A 16,417-nucleotide genomic window follows, 5' to 3' on the forward strand; every position below is an offset into this window, starting at 1 on the left:
AGTTATGCTATCCACTTCCCAGGTTCTGAGGCCTTTGGACTTGGATAGAATCATACTACCAGCATCCCAGAGTCTCCAGCTTGCAGACAGTCTGTCACACGACTTAGCCACCATAATCAGGTAAGTCAATTATCCTCATTAATCCCCTCTCACGTATCTATATACATATCCTATTGGTTCTGTCTTTCAGAAGACACCTGACTAAAACAGATTTGGTACTGGAGAAGCCAAGTATCATTCCTTCTTACTATATTCCTTACAACAGAATGGAAGACATACAAAATTGTTCCCTCACAAAAAGGTTGTGATAAGTTATGTGTACAAGGCTACTTAATGGTGAAAGATGTTCAAAAGGTAATTATTATTGATGCTGCAAATGCAGAAAACTGGTTCTTTGCCATGGCCAAATAATAACTAGACTTTCAAATGGAAAACATAAACTTATCAAATTTGTGGACCACAACCACTCTCCAAATACAAATGCAGTTAACGTTTTGAAGATCACAGAAGTAAAAACACAGGCAAAAGACACAAGAAATGTCCCCTGCCAAATTACTCAATCATGTACAACTTCTGCCCCTTCATGCGTAGTGCCAATTTGCTATTCATGTAGTTCATCTTTGCATCTTTTCCAATACTGGAAGTACAAATAGTATAAAGACTTCTTTTTTTTTCCTTTTTCTTTGGGACAGAGTTTCGCTCTTGTTACCCAGGCTGGAGTGCAATGGCGCGATCTCGGCTCACCGCAACCTCCGCCTCCTGGGTTCAGGCAATTCTCCTGCCTCAACCTCCTGAGTAGCTGGGACTACAGGCACGCGCCACCATGCCCAGCTAATTTTTTGTAGTTTTAGTAGAGACGGGGTTTCACCATGTTGACCAGGATGGTCTTGATCTCTTGACCTCGTGATTCACCCGCCTCGGCCTCCCAAAGACTTCTTAAGAGTTCTCATTGGCTTTATGCATTTTTATTTTTGCAAATATGACTCCACAAAAGTGCATTATCACAACACTGACTGTGTTGTGATAACTTTGTACGTATGTAAAAACGTTGAAACTTCCTAAGTAGAGTTGTCATTTTTGTATATCTGCATTTGTGAAACATAAAATACCTCAAAATCTCAATTATTTTGGTGTCTGCATATGCAGTGATGACCCGTTGAGGGGTTTTGTTTTTTTGTTTTTTGAGACGGAGTCTCGCTCTGTCACTCAGGCTGAAATGCAGTGGTACAATCTCAGTTCACTGCAACCTACGCCCCAGGTTCAAGTGATTCTCCTGTCTCCGCCTCCTGAGTAGCTGGGATTACAGGCGTCTGCCACCACGCCTGGCTAATTTTTGTATTTTTAGTAGAGGCAGAGTTTCACCATGTTGGCCAGGATTTTGACTCAAGGTTTTGACTGATTTTGTCAAAAGACTTTTGTTGTCCATCACAGTATTTCCAATGACTGCCATTACAAGGCTGGTAGCCCACAATCACCAACCATAGTGATAAGCATTTATACATACTGTTTTGGGGGCTATTAACTTATGAACACAGTTCATCTGCTCATAATTGTTATATTGCGGCTATTGTTGGTATACCTGTTTATGACTGCAAAAATAGGTACATTACTATTGCCTATTTTATTGTGTAAAGTGATCTATGAAGTGTTCTGTTGTGTTTTTATGTTTCTCAAGTAAATTCCCTTTTATAATGTAAATATACATCTTTTAAATAACTTTTTAAAAATTTTTTCTAGAATTATATTTTTAATATTTCAGAATTGTGATTTTGAGGATTTTAGACTTTAGGAATTTTAATCTTTCAAGATTTCAACAATCACAATTACGGTGCTCGGGATTCAGTCTTTTTAGGGTTATGCCCCAAACCCCTTAAGGACACCTGAGGGGAAAAGAAATAGCGAAGCCTGTATGTTTATATACTGGGGAAATAAACCTGTAAAATTCAAATTGGTCTATAGTTTAGTTAGTAATATTGTGGCATTGTGAATTTTCTGCATTTAATACCATACTATGGTTATGTCAGATGTTATCAACTAGAGCACGAGGGCAAAAAAAGGTACACAGAACTCTCTAAACTGTTTTTGCAACTTCTTGCAAGTGTAAACATTTCAAAACTATTTTTTAATAACCAACATCAGTAATATCTCTATTTAAATAATGCAAATTCCTGGACTCACTTTGCAGCTGCTTTTGTGTTCATTTGAAAGGAATTCAAAGGAGAAAGTGCCAGGATTCACTTAAATTCAGCAAATCAATCACTTTTATATCTGTAGCATTTGGAGGATAACATACATCATTCATCTTGTGCGTTTTAGGGTATATATTCCTAAGGCTGGTGCCTTTTTCCTGGTTCTTTTTCTAGTTCTCTAATAATCAAAGGGATACTTTCTCTAGTTCTCTAATAATCAAAGAAAAAAGTGTCCATAGTGACGGTTTGCCAACATAGCATCTATATCACCCACCTTACTCAAAGGACTAAATTTTCTCAAACAAATATAGTTGTTGTTCTCAACTATTCCCCTTCTTTCTCAAGTGAAGGCACTGGGAACTACCAAGTATAAACAATGTAGAGGAGCCAGGTAATAGCCACCACAGCACTGGACATAACGTACTGAGAGGACAAACGACAGCACCCCTTGGCAACAACTATCCACCAACTTCTTCTTCTAACACCACAGACTGTGATGGGGAATACATGTAAGAGTGAAAAAAAAAACATCATTTTAAAAGCCCTAGAGGACTTTTGACTCCAGGTTATTACAGGTTAAAGAAAGAACTCTGGGTAAGTGAGGGCTTTTCCCTTCCTTGGAGTCATGTTAACTTCAAGAAGATCTTAGGCTCTGAAAAGCTAAGAGGTAGGAAGTGGGGAAGAACAGGAGAGAGGAAGAATGAATCAGCCTTTGAGGTTTCTTTCTAGATATCAGGAGAAGAGAAAGGTGAACTCTGTCTAACCTGGTCATTCAGTTTTCTCTAATAAAAGCAGGCAGGGAATTGTAACAGAAACTTTGTCCAGAAATAAATAGTATATATTTGGCTGAATTTCCCAGGAATTTCCATGTGGGATGAAACCAGGGGAAAAAAACTTACAACATTACCTGCTAGTATGATGATGATTGAGAGGATAAAATGACATTCCTTGTTTTCATTGAACTTCATTTCCAGAAATTAAATTTTTACATCTAGGTGAACGTTCAAAGTAGAATTGGAACAAAACTAAGCAAAATGTTGTCTAGTATAAAAAAGCTATGTAATCACAATAAATCACTAGGGGAATTTTTAAATAATTTTTAATGATTGGAAAGTAACATTCAAAATAAAATAATGTAAGTTTCCAATCACAGTCCACAATCAAATGTATTTTTCAAATGGTATCATCAACCGTTTCTTGGGTAGGGTATATAGTAATAGGAACAGGTGAATATTTCCAAACACAATATACATATACAATAATTACAACATGTAAGCATTATCATTATTTTTTTTTTTTTTTTTTTTGAGACAGAGTCTTGCTCTGTCACCTAGGATAGAATGCAGTGGCAGGATTCTGCCTCACTGCAACCTCTACCTCCAGGTTCAAGTGATTCTTGTGCCTCAGCCACCCAAGTAGCTGGGACTACAGGCATGCACTACCACACCAGGTTAATTTTTGTATTTAACTCCTGACCTCAAGCAATCCACCCACCTCAGCCTCCCACAGTGCTGGGATTACAGGTGTGAGGCATTGCACCTGGCCTACTTTTTAAAAGCTAAAGCCCCTATAAGCTTCACATCAAAGCTGAAAGACCATACAATTTGATCCATCTTTTAAAGGCATTAATTTATAGCTCTCAAATAAATACCAGTAACATCTTTGGCATAACTCTATAGAAAAAATAAATGTATAATAATGAAACTACTCGGTAAATTCCTGAATAACCTAATGAATGATCTTTACACTCAGCTTACATAATGAAGAAGTATTATTTAAACCAATGACCTAGAGTACCAGTGCAAATTCATCCTGTGGAATACATTTAGCTTTTCGAATGAATTTTAATTGTCACTGAACACAGTTATTTACACTTGTTTTCTTGTTCAATGCTACTAGAGCTAACATTTTTCATATGTTTTAAACACCGAACTACTTCATGCCATCTCTATAGAACAGATGGGTATATTTAACATTCTGGTTAAAAAATAAGTACTTAGGATTAAACTATAGTATGTATCTATCACAAAAGACTACAATCAGACCAATCAAATCACTAAAAAATGCTAGCTTCTCTACTACCAAATAGGAATCACCTGGTAAAACAGAAGGGTTAGTGAGTGACAACAGTTTGAGATAGCAAGAGCCAGGAACTGAAAGATCCACATCCTCCTCATCTTCATCATCATCTAACTCTTCAGGAATGGGAATTTCTGGTCTTATCTGAAATGAGAAGCAAAAAGATCATAGAGAGGATAATAATAAAACATTATATAAAATATTTTATCTCTTTTGTGACAAGATTTTAAAATTGTATTAGACTTCATCACTCTGTAACATAATAGGCCATTAAAATTAATTTTTTAAATCTATTCCTTTTGCAGATAAACTAAATGGTAAACTCTAGTTATCTGTTAGAGACAATCTTAAATCCATACAAAAAACTGTTAATACAGTAAATCACTGTAAGCCGGCATAAGCAATTATTATAGAAAACTATAAAATTCTATACCATCCAACAATAAAATGCAAACACTGACATATTCAATACATTTAACTTCTAAAGCTCATAGTTAAATATTTGCCTTGTCTTAACATTTTTTAAAAATTTGTGATTCTAGTCATACTTCTATGACAGAGCTTAAAATCTTCCAGTGGAATATACAGTAAAGCTCAGGGAACAACAGAATGCTTTAGTTGACTTTTTTTTTTTTTTTTTTTCCCCAAGACTTGACAGTTTGTTGCTATGGAATACAAAAACACTAAAATCTGTAACTGGTAGCTGTACATTATTGTGTCTAATTTGCATTTTGAAGATTTTGTGGTTGCTCTTTGATTAGTTAGCTTTGCTTGAACCAAAAATTAAAAACGTAAAAAGATTTCCACTATTGTTTCCATAAGATATAGCTGTTAGGCCATTAATTAAATTTTTAATACCTTCAATGACACTCTATCATAATGCCCACATGGAGATAATTAAGCATTAGGGGAGGAAATCAAAATATACAAAAGTGGTTTCTATAACCATAAAGTGCCAGAATCCAGTCATTACCATTAGCCTGTCTCCTAGAGTTATTTTTAGAAATAATTAACAATTCCTGCAGACTGCCTTCTTCATAGGTCCCCAAAGCACTGTTCCATTTAGGAACTGCACTGAGTCAGGATTCTTACAGGGGAATAAAAGAAACAGAAAGAAAATGCTTCTCTTAAGCATAATAATCTCAACTCCAATGAAGGCTTTCAACCATAACTAGTGTTCTCTTCGCTAGTGAAGGAGAAGTGAAAGCAACCTGACTACCCAAGCACTGTCCAAGGCAAGATTTAATTCAGATTCAGCATTAAGTACCTAATTCTCACAGGGCTTGAATCAGTCATACTTACAGAGATAGCTATCAAGTATACTCCAGATAGCATATGAAAGCATCTGTTGAAATCACTGCATATCAGAGAAACCCTGGCATGATTGCAAACCTTTTGATTCTGACCAGCAGGGTTTTTCAAGTGACTGGTCTGTATGCATACTCAGGGTCTTCCAGGTTTACTCTCATTAAGAGTTGTCTTAAAGATTCTAACCAACCCTGGTGGTCTAAAAATTCCTGAGAAAGAAGTTGGTTCTGAGCCCTTCTGCTTTGCTTCCTGACTTTTTACATCATAGTAATTTGGGAAAACAGAGTTACTACATGGCCTAGCAGTTTCACTCCTAGGTATATAATCAAGAGTAATGAAAATATATGATCACATAAAAGCTTGCACACAAATGTTCACAGATTTATTATTTATAATTGCCCTAAAACGGATGCAGCCCAAATGTTCATCAATTGATGGAATATATAAACAAAAAATATAGTATAAATCCATACCATGAATTATCCAATAAAAAGAAGTAAAGTACAAATACATGCTACACATTAAAGAATCTTGAAAACACTATGCTAAGTGAAGAAAGCCAGTCACAAAAGACCACATTCTGTATGTTTCCATTTACAGGAACAGTCCAGAATAGGCAAACTCACAGAGGCTGAAAGTAGATTAGTGGTTGCTTAGGTCTGGGAGAGGGAATGGAGTAATAAAGGCTGACTGCTAATAGTTTCTTTTAGGAGAGAAAATGTTCTAAAACTAGATTGTGGTTGCTCTGTGATTAGTTGCACAATTGTTTAAATATACCAAAACCACTAAATTGCATACTTTAAATGGGTGAGTTATACAGTATGTGAGTCATATGTCAATAAAGCTGTATAGAAAGGAAAAGGGAGGTAAGGAAGTGGCTAGGAAGGGAGGAAGGTATGTAGGCATGCAGAGGAAGAGGACGGGAAGTAGGGAGGAGGGGAGTAGAAGGAAAAGAGGAAGAGGGGTGGGGAAGGGGGCGAGTCACTGCCACCACCAGAGGAACCTTAAAGTGCTGTGCAAACCATGCCAAGACCAAATGCTTCCAAAATTATTTAGTATTAAAGGGATATGATCATTTCTGTACCACTGTTTTCCTATCCTCCTATCCTGTCCTTCTGTGCAGTCAACCTAATTACTTAATATGACCAAAATTCAAAATTCAAAGTGCCATTTCTACCTCATATGTATCACTTTGCACCAACACAAAGTTGAAACATCACAAGTCCAACCATTGTAGTTGTGGACCTAGCTGGAAAACATACAGTACCGTACAGTGTACTGGAAAGCATATCCCACAAAATGTCTCACTGCGGGTTCTGAGCTGGATAACCTTTCAACCAACTTTCTGTGTCTGTAACCTATGGAAATCCAAGGGTTTGTGCATAAACAGAGAATTTTATTTGGAACACGTCAAGTATCTGCATAAATTATTCAGTTAAAAAGAGAAACAGCTTCTGATGAATGCAGTGACATTCACTTTAAATCAAAGCCAAATGGGTTACACCATATTTATACCAACCCTGAATGCATAATCAGTTCTTTTATATTATTACTAAAATTAACCCTAGAAATCAAGAAAACAAGTTTAATTTTTAAATAGGTGAATGTTTTTTAATGAAACCAAGTCAGAGAGGAAAGTCACTATCTTCTACCTAAATGTTTATCCATTACTGATTCTTTTGACAAGGAAACTTCCTATAGTTTTTTTTTTGTTTGTTTGTTTTGTTTTGTTTTGTTTTTTTTGGTTAGGGGGAGGTGTGCTAAAGACGACAGGGAAAGAGTGTAACTAGCTTTTATAAAAACAGAAAAAAATAAAAGCTAAAAGGGAAAAATCATTCGTATCTAGTTTTCAACATTAGAATCAACATGTCCTCAAAGAAGTTCCCTGAAATTTTAAACCAATTTTAGATCTACATGCTTCAAGTGATTAACAATGATCCTGTTACAAACCACAAAATATAGGCAGTCAGTCAACATCGTTAGCTCATAAGGTAGAACCTAATGCTTAGCATATACCAAATAAATTATTATTAAACCAATGCAAGTACCTCTAATCCCACAGAAATTCTCAGTAACAAATGACAAGAAAGATGAATTCATCAACATGGTATTCAAATTCTTAACTCACTGAACCTCATTCAGCTTTACCATTTATCCAGTGCCATTTTCCACCTTACCTTAGATATGCTGTTTCATTCATCCCTAAACCTTTGTTCTGGTATCTGCCACTCCTCTTATTCCTTTTGTTCTACCAGTTTGTTAACTTTCAAGAACTTATACAACATAAATTGATGTTCAGCAATCAACAAGAAATATTTAGGTAAATTTAAAGAAAATCAGTACTTTAAAAAGTAGCCAAATTATAATTCACAAAGTAGCCACATCTGTAAGGATGCCTTGTATCTTTTTTGTTTTTTCAGTTCTACCTGAAATTCACGAAGGGCTCAAATGTTTATTTCACAAATTTCATAGGTAAGAAGGGAGAATATGGACATACTTTCACTGGGAAAATGGACAGGTGTCTTGTGTTGCCCTTAGTGCAGAGTAATGTCTGTCAACAAAGAAGAATCTTAGTTTTTCATTAAAGAAGTCCCACTTGACAGGAACTTCCAAAACATTTGAAAATACATTTTTATAGAAAAATGAGCTGCAGTTTCACACCACTGTTTTATAGTGTCACATCTACAAAAACTCAGTTCAAGCACCAACAAAGCTGGATCCTTAGCCTTTGGGGACATGTTTGGGATATGAACACCTTGAACACTTTCTGAACTTTTAGTCTTTAGGTGTTCGAACAGCCAAACTGAAATGTAGCAATCAATGAAAAGAAGAAGAATGCATGGTGTGGTCTTAGAAGCAAGGATTCTCCACAAAGAGACAGGTCCTCTGTATCAGAAGCTGGGGTCAGAGTGAGGAAGACTCTTTCAAACCAGGATACCCCCTCGTCTCAACCTCAGTTCAGAATATCCACTGCAGTGAGCTATTGTTACTTTTTGGAGTGGGTCATATCCCAGAAGGGGATTAGAGCAGGGGAAAAAATGGCTGAAAAGCATAGCTACAAAAGGATAAACCTTATAGCTTTCCTTTATAGCTCTTTCGACTCTGATGCCAAAAACCCAAACATATATAGAAACCCCAACTCTAAGTACATTTACCATTTATGTTGGAAGATATAAAAAGCTATTTATGGCTATTCAGGGATCAAAGAGTTTAGAAGAGTTAAATTAAGAAAGTAGGTAACATTTGACAGAGTATAGCACTTATAAACTCTTGCAAACATAACTGGAAATTGCATATAACTCTGAAATAAGAAAAAATATATAAACAAGTCAATATTTTAAAAGGTGGAGACTAAATGTCAATAGTATGCTGGAGTTATTTAATAAAAGCTACTACTCCAACTGGAATATTTTAGGAACAACGGGTAAAAATAGGGGTAATTTTGCATGTTCTTCACATGTACCCCAAAACCTAAAATGCAATAAAATAAATAAATGGGAAAAAAAAATAGGGGCAATTTTTATGCTGTGATTTAAATGAATAATTACCTATTAAAAACAAGAATAAAAGGTTCCTCTCCAGATGCTATAGCTCATCTATTGGCAGGTGTTTGCACATCAAATTTACATGTAGCTTTTTTCCTCCTTTTCTTTTTTAAAGAAACAATAGCTATTGATAGTCACCATAGTGAGTCTGAAGTCCCACCTTTTTTAATTGTATGAGTCATAAAACATCCTTACTTAAGTCTTCCCATTTGTGATCACTGCATGACAAGCAGTCAATCCGTCTTTAGAAGTCCTCAATGACACAGGAAATCCTGCCTGACTTAGGATTTGGTTTTACAAGAGCCTATTTTCAATCTTTTTTATATGGTGGCTCTAATTCAATTCAGTAAACAGAAGTTTGCCTGGTTCCTACTGGCATCCAATCTCAGTATAAATGCAATCCAGAAGAAAAAGCCAAACCCATTTTAATGCCCGAGGATTCCAAGAAATTCACACCAAACCTTCTTGCCACTTGACCTCGAAGACAGAGTCTGGGTAATGTGACATGTAACTTCATCTAACGCAATGTCTGTTTGACACTTCAGTGGCATTCAATAAACATCTGTATGAATTTCAGAGTGGCACCACATGAGAAATCAGATGTTTAACCCATTAATATGATCTACTAATTTAAACCTGATTATATTAGGCAGATACTAGAAAAGGTTGTATGTTTTTAGTTTAGTCTAAAAACTAAGACAATATCACACTATGTGTTAACCCTTAAAAGATAGTGATACTTTCTTCATCCAGTTCTCCAGGGCTAACCTATGTAACACTTCACATATACTAAAAAAATAGCAGACTTTTTCATGTGGCATCCCATTCTTTATCACAAATAGAGATCACTGGCTGCACAGGTAGTATAACATCTTAGTCTATGAAGGCCATGCTTGTATTAAAGTCCAGGATGGCTTACTAATTAGGCAAAATGATTCCTACGAATGACTCAGATCTGGAGCAAGGTGTGTATACCCAGTCACCTTAGGAAGATTTCATTTGCATCATAGGTGTCTTCCATCTGCTTCAAACCTCTACAGTTGTTTACATATAAACAAATAATTGGGTACTAATTTTTATCTTGCATGAGTAACAAATCTAGGGTTACATATATTCATCAGGTAAGGATCTCCTAAGATAAGCGACACAAGGATGTAAACTCTGGCAAATTAAGAAATACCAGTGAGAAAGCAGATATGCCTACCTTTTCAGGCAGATGAAGAATGGTATGTTCTCCCGCACTAAAGTGGGACAGGGATCTATATGCGGCATTGGCTACAATTGGGTCCTAGGTAGTGTAAAAGAAAAGCAAGCAAACAAAAAACACAACATACATTAAACATCAAATCTGGAAAGGAAAAGAAACCTTCCCTTACCAATCCCAAGGTTCTACGGTCAGTGCTTTGAAAATGGTATTAAACCTTTGCCTAGGCCAAAAGGACATTTACTTGCAATTTCAGAGGAGAGATTCAGAAATTTAATCCTCATTTCGAAAGAAAATATTGCAGAGGAAAAAGTGAAAGGGTCTGAGAAGGGAAATAAGAACTGGAAAAAAATTATCGGCACTAAACATTTTTCTGGAGAATATGCCCAAATAAAAATGGGCAAGGAAATCAAAAATACTAAATTTTATCCTACTTTGAACATTAAATATAAAGTAATTCATAACTGCTCAGGTCTCCATGAAGTAGAATGATTTAGCAAAAAGAGAATAAGGAGTTATTGTCTGATAGGACTGGGTTTGGATTTTGATTCTCCACCTACTAATAGGGCAAGTTAGGCTTTTGGAATCTAAGCTCATTCACCCACAAGTTAGATATAATATCACCAGCAGTCTCTATATATAATTCTTGATTGGAAACATCTAAAAAATGGGATGGACTTTTTGTTTGTTTGGTATGCTTGTTGGTGGGGAAGGGGCAAAGCAGAAAAGGGGAAAAACCATATAAAAATATAAGATAATGTCAACAGTTCCCCTTCCTATCTGTCAGATTCACTAAGTACACTTTATCATAAAAATCTATTAATGGGCATAAATTGAGAATAATTTTTAAAACCAAAACTTATGAATAGTCATACTTTTTTAAAAAATAGAGAATTCATTATTTCAAGGCAGTAGTACTTTTTATCCTGAGTCTTATTTTACAAATTTCAAAATTTCCCTAGCTTTGTTCTGATTCACTGACAAGCCTTGTGATAATACCTTGCTTTGAGTATGAGTCCATAGGAAGCTGAGGACTTGAACTTTAAAATTCTGAAGAGTTAAACAAAAGAATACATTGTTAAGACCAAGCTAAAACTGAGAATAAACAATCCAAAGTACCAAACAATGAAAATTAAGTCACTTTTAAAGTAATGCCATCAGAAATTCACTTCATGTGTATTCACCCATCATTTACAAAATGTAAATATTCAGAAATCTTCTAAGTACATGCATATTTTAAACATAATAAGATTTTAAGATTATGAAATTTAGGTCCATTTCTTACTTTGTCCCTTCAAGTACTAACAGAACTGTTACCCTTTCATGCCACTGTTCTAGCCTACCCAAGAGTTTTCCTTTCTCTACATGGCCATATAGCACACGGTACTTTTCAGCACCTAGCATGATTAACTCGGTACTTTTCAGCACCTAGCATGATTAACTCTCTACGAGGTTGTCCACTACTTAGGGCAGTGACTGATTTTTCATTTCAAAGACCTAAACCACAGAGCTCACATAGTTCCTCAAAGATGACAAATATGTAATAAATAAATGATGAAGCATAAAAGCCATTTACCTTCCAACAAACAGCCAGTGGTCTTCTTCCTCGCCACCACAGCTAACTGTTTGCCCTTCTAAATCATATTAGGTTCCTCTATACCTTCTTGACTTTGCATATACTAATTCTCAAACCTCAACGGGGAACAATAGTGTATTAATTCTTCCAGTTCCAAGTCCAATAGCACACATAGTTTCCTTGGATTCTTGCTAAGAATGTTTGTCATTTTTCCACCATACTCTCATTGCCCTGTGCTCATCAAATATTATTATAATTACCGTCACTCATATCTATCTCCTTTACCTACCTTTGAGCTTCTAGAAGGCCATGGACTGGCAACATGGTATAATGGGAAAATAAAGGAGATGAAGCTAGAAAGTCCTAGGTTCAGACACCAGCTTTCACTTAGCTTTTTAACTACAGTCTTAGTCCAATTACCTGCCTAGAACATAGCAGATACTCCATAAATATTTGTCTAATAAATACATAGGTCTCTCAAAACTTTAGTTTCTTTATACCATAAAAAATAATACCTTCGTATCAGATATTAGAACTAATTCAATTAATAAGTGAAGCAAGCACTGTGCAAAGCAATTGACAAAACATGCTATAATTAAATCATGAACTCTATTTTCAATAAGCTTATAGTTCAATGGAAAAAATGGTATACATATACATATACCTGTAGCATGAAATGGAATAAATGTTCCTAGAACCGTATAGAAAGAACTTTTTTTTTTGTGAACAACAGATTCCAGCTGACAGACAAATTCTCAAAGGATGTGATGAGTTAAAATAATCCTTTTCTTCCTAAAATATAGTTTTTCATTAAAGATGAAAAAGAAAGTAATTTTAGATAGAGGGAGTAACATAAAGGAAAAGAAACAGAAAGTTTGGAGGAAGATAAGGACACTAAAAGTGGTTAGGATTTTTTGGAGTGCAGGATACAGAACACTAATGAGGGCAGATTCCAGAATGTTTTATAAACTTGGTGTAAAGAGGTTGGGCTACATTTTAGGGGAACTTAAGGTAATGAAGTGACTAGGGAGAGAAATGACCTAAGAAGCGCTTTGGGAAAAATTAAATTCAGCTTGGCTCACATCCAAACAAATTTTAAGAAGTTAAAAAACAAATTATGTAAACACACAAAGATAAAAGAGGGAAGAGGAAGGAGGGTCTCTCCCTCTACATTTCTTTACTTCTGCTTTTAAGGGGACTATGTTCACTGAAGTGACCCCCACCCCCAACTGGGCAGGAGGAGATGGAAAGAATGGCCCCAAGGCAGTTTGCCTGAACAATGGAGGAACCCTAATATTATATAAGCATGAAGACAACCAAAATAAGATACCAGAGGAAAAGAATGTAAAATCTGGAGGAAAAAAAAAATTCTAGTCCAAAAGACAACTCACAGCCATGGATATGCAATATAAGAAACCAACACACCGATCAATTCATAAATTACCTTGTAATAGAATCTGATTAACTCAAGGTACAAGCAATACAAAGGTATATGATTTTAGCCCCTGACGACATAAAGTAAATATACACAATATGGCCTTACATTGGTTTTTAGTCTTAGCTTATTATCAGTAGCCCTGTAGACTCCCTGGCAATATAGGAGCAAGTGCCTGTGAACTGCAGCCATAAGAAAGAATGTTGATGAACTAAATACTCGGAGTCACAAACTGATTTTTTTTAAGACCCTAAGAAAAGGGTACATGTATGAATAAACCAAAATATCCTGTATTGATTCAAATAATCATTCAACTACTTACTACATATAGATTATGTACCCGGTACTGATATAGCTATTGTATAGCCCAGTAAGGATAAATTTGATTTTATTCATTGTGCAACATTTAGAATTAGTTGAAGTATCTTATAAGCCTGTCTTAACTAGATGATCTAAAACATATGAGGGACTATTACTGGAATCTGACTGCTGGAGTGGCAGTTTAACAAAGTCTGTAAAGTACTAAATCAAACTAAAAGTTCACTAAGACTGCAAGGGAAAAATCAGCTGCTGCTCTTTGAAGGAACAGAAAAAAAGGTGAGCATGAAAAAAAAATGGCTTATGTGGAGGCATAAATGCAAGTCACTAACCTCTGATGCATTTCACTCAAAAAAGACATAATAAAGAAAACACTAAGCACTAATAGATGAATCTTATAACAAATCATTGTAATGAGTTCAAGTATTTCAACTCATTACAATGACAAATGCTGAGTAATTCACAAAGTTTGGAGAGTCTGTCCTGCCTTTATTAATGTATTTGTTACTTACTCTTTAGAACTTAAAACATTAACAAAATTATTTTAAATGGTTGGCTTTATGAATTCTATTATTTTGCAAACACTATTTTTACAATATTGACTTTAAAATCTTGACAATACTCCTATAATTAAAAATTGGTACCCTTTATGTAAATAAATCTTAGACATAAGAGTGATAAGCGAGCTATCCTTCTACTCCTAAGAGTCCATACAGCTATCAACATGGTCTCCGAACAACAACAAAAGATTAGGAATATTTACTCCAAAAGTTATTATAACACTCATCCTTCCAATGAAGAAGCAGGAAACGTGTTGAGCTCCAAATGCATACCTCATATTCAGTTGTATTGACTGTTAAAGAAGGAACTAGAGAAAACAGTTCACTCAGCGTCTTCAGAATCAGAGGTCTTGTGTCACAACTCAGCTTTGGAGAGAGAGCATTCCAAGTGGAGCGAATGCAAACAACCTGTGAAGCAAATAAAAAAGGGTAACACTTAACAAGACTCCAATCCATATAAAGCCATTAATTAAGAGTACTATATTGTATTACAAGGAAACTTAAGAAAAAAATAAAACTAAGTCTAGAAGACAGGATTTGATAAGGTACCACCCCTCAAATGAAATTACTTAAACCAATGTAAACTGTTTTAAGTTGTGCCTGCCTGCTTTTTCACTATTTTGTTTTTAGTTAACCAAGTAAATAACTCTAAAGCACAGGACTCACTCTTACTGACACACACAAAATTAACTCCAGATTATCTAGCTATATACATTGTTGAAGAACCAGCCACTGAAGCAAAGATGGTAAGATAATGCTAACACATTTCTAAAGCCAGGTACCCAGATTTTTTAGTTTTTCAGTCCTGTTGAAACATCACCACTCAGAAAACTGGGGTAATATATATAAATCAAACATTCTCAAATCACCTTACAGGCTTTTAAGAGGTAGGAGAATAACTGAATTATTTAAAATAACAATTTAAGACATTTTAAAAGTCAATTCCGGTTAAGAGGTCATTAAATGATAAAATAAACCTAAAGCCCAGCAAAAATGTTGTATCATTTCTAACTTGACCCAATTTTCTTAAACCAAGTGTTCTTCATTCATTTCAATATCTGCTTTTATGGATAGTCAAATGTCTTAAGTTCAATTCCTACTAAAACTGATGATTTTTTCACTGGTAAATGTTTTATGAAAATTTTAAGACTGAGATACGAAGAGCGCAAACACAGATCAATTAGATAGACTTTAACAAGAATTAGTCTTTGTAAAATATTCCAATCTCTTCTTTTAAGCTGTAATTAACACAGTTTTTCTCTATCTACAAATGTAAATTAATTAGAAAAACTACATAAGGCATTAAATTAAAAAATGTCGAAGATAAATGAGGGATATATACTTTAGGACACAGACTAACGAGAGACTCAAAAGAAAGACAGTAGACAGAGTATTTCTGAGAAAACCTGAATTCAGTGCATTTGCTCTTACTTTATACTCCCTGTGAAACAGTAAATAATAAATGCCCTTTGATTTGGGATCCCCTAAATGATTTTATTAAACTAACCTTTACTAAGAGCAGTACTGTAGACCAGGCATGACAGTAGGTACATTTACACAAAGAAGTAACTCCAATACTATACATCATCAGCATTCGAAATAAAACACAAACCAATTCTCTAAAAGCTATCAATTCAGTACCAACTGGATACCCAGAGTGGTACACAGTACTCAGAAAAACAAAATATAAACATGATCTAACCCTTCAAAGAACTTGACACCTTATGTAAACGAAGAAAAAGATACTTCATTCTAAATTACTGGAAACAAAAATGTATGTGATATGCTTTTAAACTATTTTCAATAGAAAATAGTTTTAAGAGGAATCTATGGAGGAAAGATAAGTCAGTGGGTAGAAGTCATCAGGGAGGGTATCAAGAGATGATGGACTTCAGAGAAGACTTGAAGAAAGAATGAACAGAAATCATACAGCCATGCCACAAGAAAATGGAAAGAACAAGTCAAACACAAAACAACATGTAGGTAAAAAAGCATAAGTACTGGTGGGAAAAGGCTGTTAGATCACAGAATATTTCAAATACCAAAGCAGTTGGAACGAAATCTAAAAGAAAAGGCAGCCTTAGAGATTTCAAATTCAGAAACGCAAAACAATTTAAAAGCTATTCTTAAAACATTCATTTAGGCCAGGCATGGTAGCTCACCCCTGTAATCCCAGCACTTTGAGAGGCTGAGGCTGGTGGAT

The 16,417-nt window shown here is 35.1% G+C and overlaps 1 protein-coding gene across 8 annotated transcripts in view; it reads right to left on the bottom strand.

The window, feature by feature from the left end:
- FOCAD (focadhesin) overlaps positions 1-16,417 on the bottom strand; it is a 289,039-nt gene that overhangs the window by 109,205 nt on the left and 163,417 nt on the right. For all 8 annotated transcript variants that reach the window (XM_032300072.1, XM_032300075.1, XM_032300076.1 and 5 more), the window contains 4 exons: positions 14,488-14,622; positions 11,325-11,375; positions 10,326-10,409; positions 4,286-4,412 (listed from right to left, as the gene is read on the bottom strand). In XM_032300072.1, the coding sequence (XP_032155963.1) occupies positions 4,286-4,412; positions 10,326-10,409; positions 11,325-11,375; positions 14,488-14,622 (397 nt within the window). The remainder of the gene's footprint in view (positions 1-4,285; positions 4,413-10,325; positions 10,410-11,324; positions 11,376-14,487; positions 14,623-16,417) is intronic.

Source organism: Sapajus apella, unplaced genomic scaffold, assembly GCF_009761245.1.
Source record: "Sapajus apella isolate SASKATOON/1434 unplaced genomic scaffold, GSC_monkey_1.0 scaffold42, whole genome shotgun sequence".
In the NCBI taxonomy this organism is placed as follows: Eukaryota; Metazoa; Chordata; class Mammalia; order Primates; family Cebidae; genus Sapajus; species Sapajus apella.